Raw genomic sequence first — 1,603 nt, forward strand, 5'->3', positions numbered from 1 at the left:
TCGGCTCCCTGACGCAGGAACGCGCTGAACGTGAGTGCCTCACGGATGGTAGCCGACTCGGAGTGAATGTCCATCTGCTCACAGTAACCCGTGGATCGACGGATAGAGAGGTCGGTGGCCGGGTGGCCATTCAGCAGGATCTGGCCGGTGATCTTACCACCAGTCTTCCTTCCAGCGATAACGTCCATGAGTGTGGTCTTACCAGCACCAGAAGAACCCATGAGTGCCGTGATGGTACCGGGTAGAGCGTATCCACTGATACCCTTGAGCAGGTCGATGGTGTCCTTGGGGTTGGCCGGGTCAGGCACGGTATACCAGAGATCCTTGAACGCGACGGTAACCGGGGTAAAGTGCTTTTCTCTGTCATGGCCAATCGTGACCACCGCATCGCTTCCGTTCGGCGAGCTGCGGGGAGTGTTCATCAAACCATAGTCGTCCGAGGCACTGCCCTTGTGCTCTGAGTCTAATGTGACGTTCTCCGGGTTCTCAAAGCGATGGTATTCCAGTGCAATGCACGACAGGAACATGAAGAAAACGTACGCGGCCGCCATGTACACCAACCCATACCAGATCCACGATTTCTCCGTCTGAATCTCGAAGGTCGTCAAAGAGTACTCGCCCATGGTCATGTTGTAGTTGGCACAGTAGTCGATGCCGTTGTACACGCATGTATCGAAGCTATCATCGGAGTACTGGTTAACAGCAAGTGCGCGAAGACCCCAAGTCATCGGGTCGATCCAGTAGATCCAGATGAGGTAGTCCGGGATCTGTTCTTTCGTGATGACAAAGCCAGCGAACAGAACGAAGAAAAGGATCGAAACCATCGACACCGGGTTGGCCACGTTCAAATTGGGAGAAGCACACGATAGGAAGAAGAACCAAGCCGTGAACGAAAGGTTCAATAGGAGCAGGATCATCTCGAACAGGATGAAAGCTTCCACTGTCGACACGCAACCACACATCCAATACACGATAGAGCCGAACACCAAGCTTTCCATGAGTCCCAAGGGAAACTGAGTCACCGAGTTGGACAACACAAAGGAAGTAGTGCGGAAGAAGTTGGCTCGGCGCTGCTTGTAGAACACCTCACGAGCGGCCATGAACACCGGAATCTGCGATTGCTGACCCAACGACACAAACTGCACCGCTGTGAAGAGAATTCCCAGGACCAGTTGAGCATTCGTCTCGTCGAACTGATAGAAGGTGCTTGCATATAGCAATCCCATTAGGATCACCATAAAAGAACGACCGAACAAGAAAGCGGTATCGCGTTTCGTAAGCTCGATCTGTCGCTTCACCACAGTCATCGTGCTATCCCAGAAGTTCTGGTGGAATTCGGGGATCGGGTCAATGTGTTTTTCTTGGTCTTCGATCAGGCTCGGATGGATTGGTTCGTGAAGATCTTCCATCATACGCTCGTAGATGGCTGAGCGTTTGAATAGGTCGGCATACTCGCTGGCCGAGCGCGGGACGGGATGGATCGAGCTCACCTCGTACTGAGTCTGCTTGTTGGTGCCCAAGTCCAGCAGGAAATCAGCGACGTCACGGCGTGGAGGACACTTGAAGCCCAGACTCTCGAAGTAGCCCAAGGCCTCAGCACGCG

General features: G+C 53.5%; 1 protein-coding gene across 1 annotated transcript in view; it reads right to left on the reverse strand.

Annotated features, from left to right (window-relative positions):
• Positions 1-1,603, reverse strand: part of PPTG_22527 (hypothetical protein) — a gene marked incomplete at its 3' end in the record, with an annotated part of 9,251 nt that overhangs the window by 3,400 nt on the left and 4,248 nt on the right. The window contains exon 2 of the mRNA XM_008904770.1: positions 14-1,592. Coding sequence (XP_008903018.1) covers positions 14-1,592 — 1,579 coding nt within the window. The remainder of the gene's footprint in view (positions 1-13; positions 1,593-1,603) is intronic.

The sequence above is a fragment of the Phytophthora parasitica genome (assembly GCF_000247585.1).
Source record: "Phytophthora parasitica INRA-310 unplaced genomic scaffold supercont2.18, whole genome shotgun sequence".
Lineage (NCBI taxonomy): Eukaryota > Oomycota > Peronosporomycetes > Peronosporales > Peronosporaceae > Phytophthora > Phytophthora nicotianae.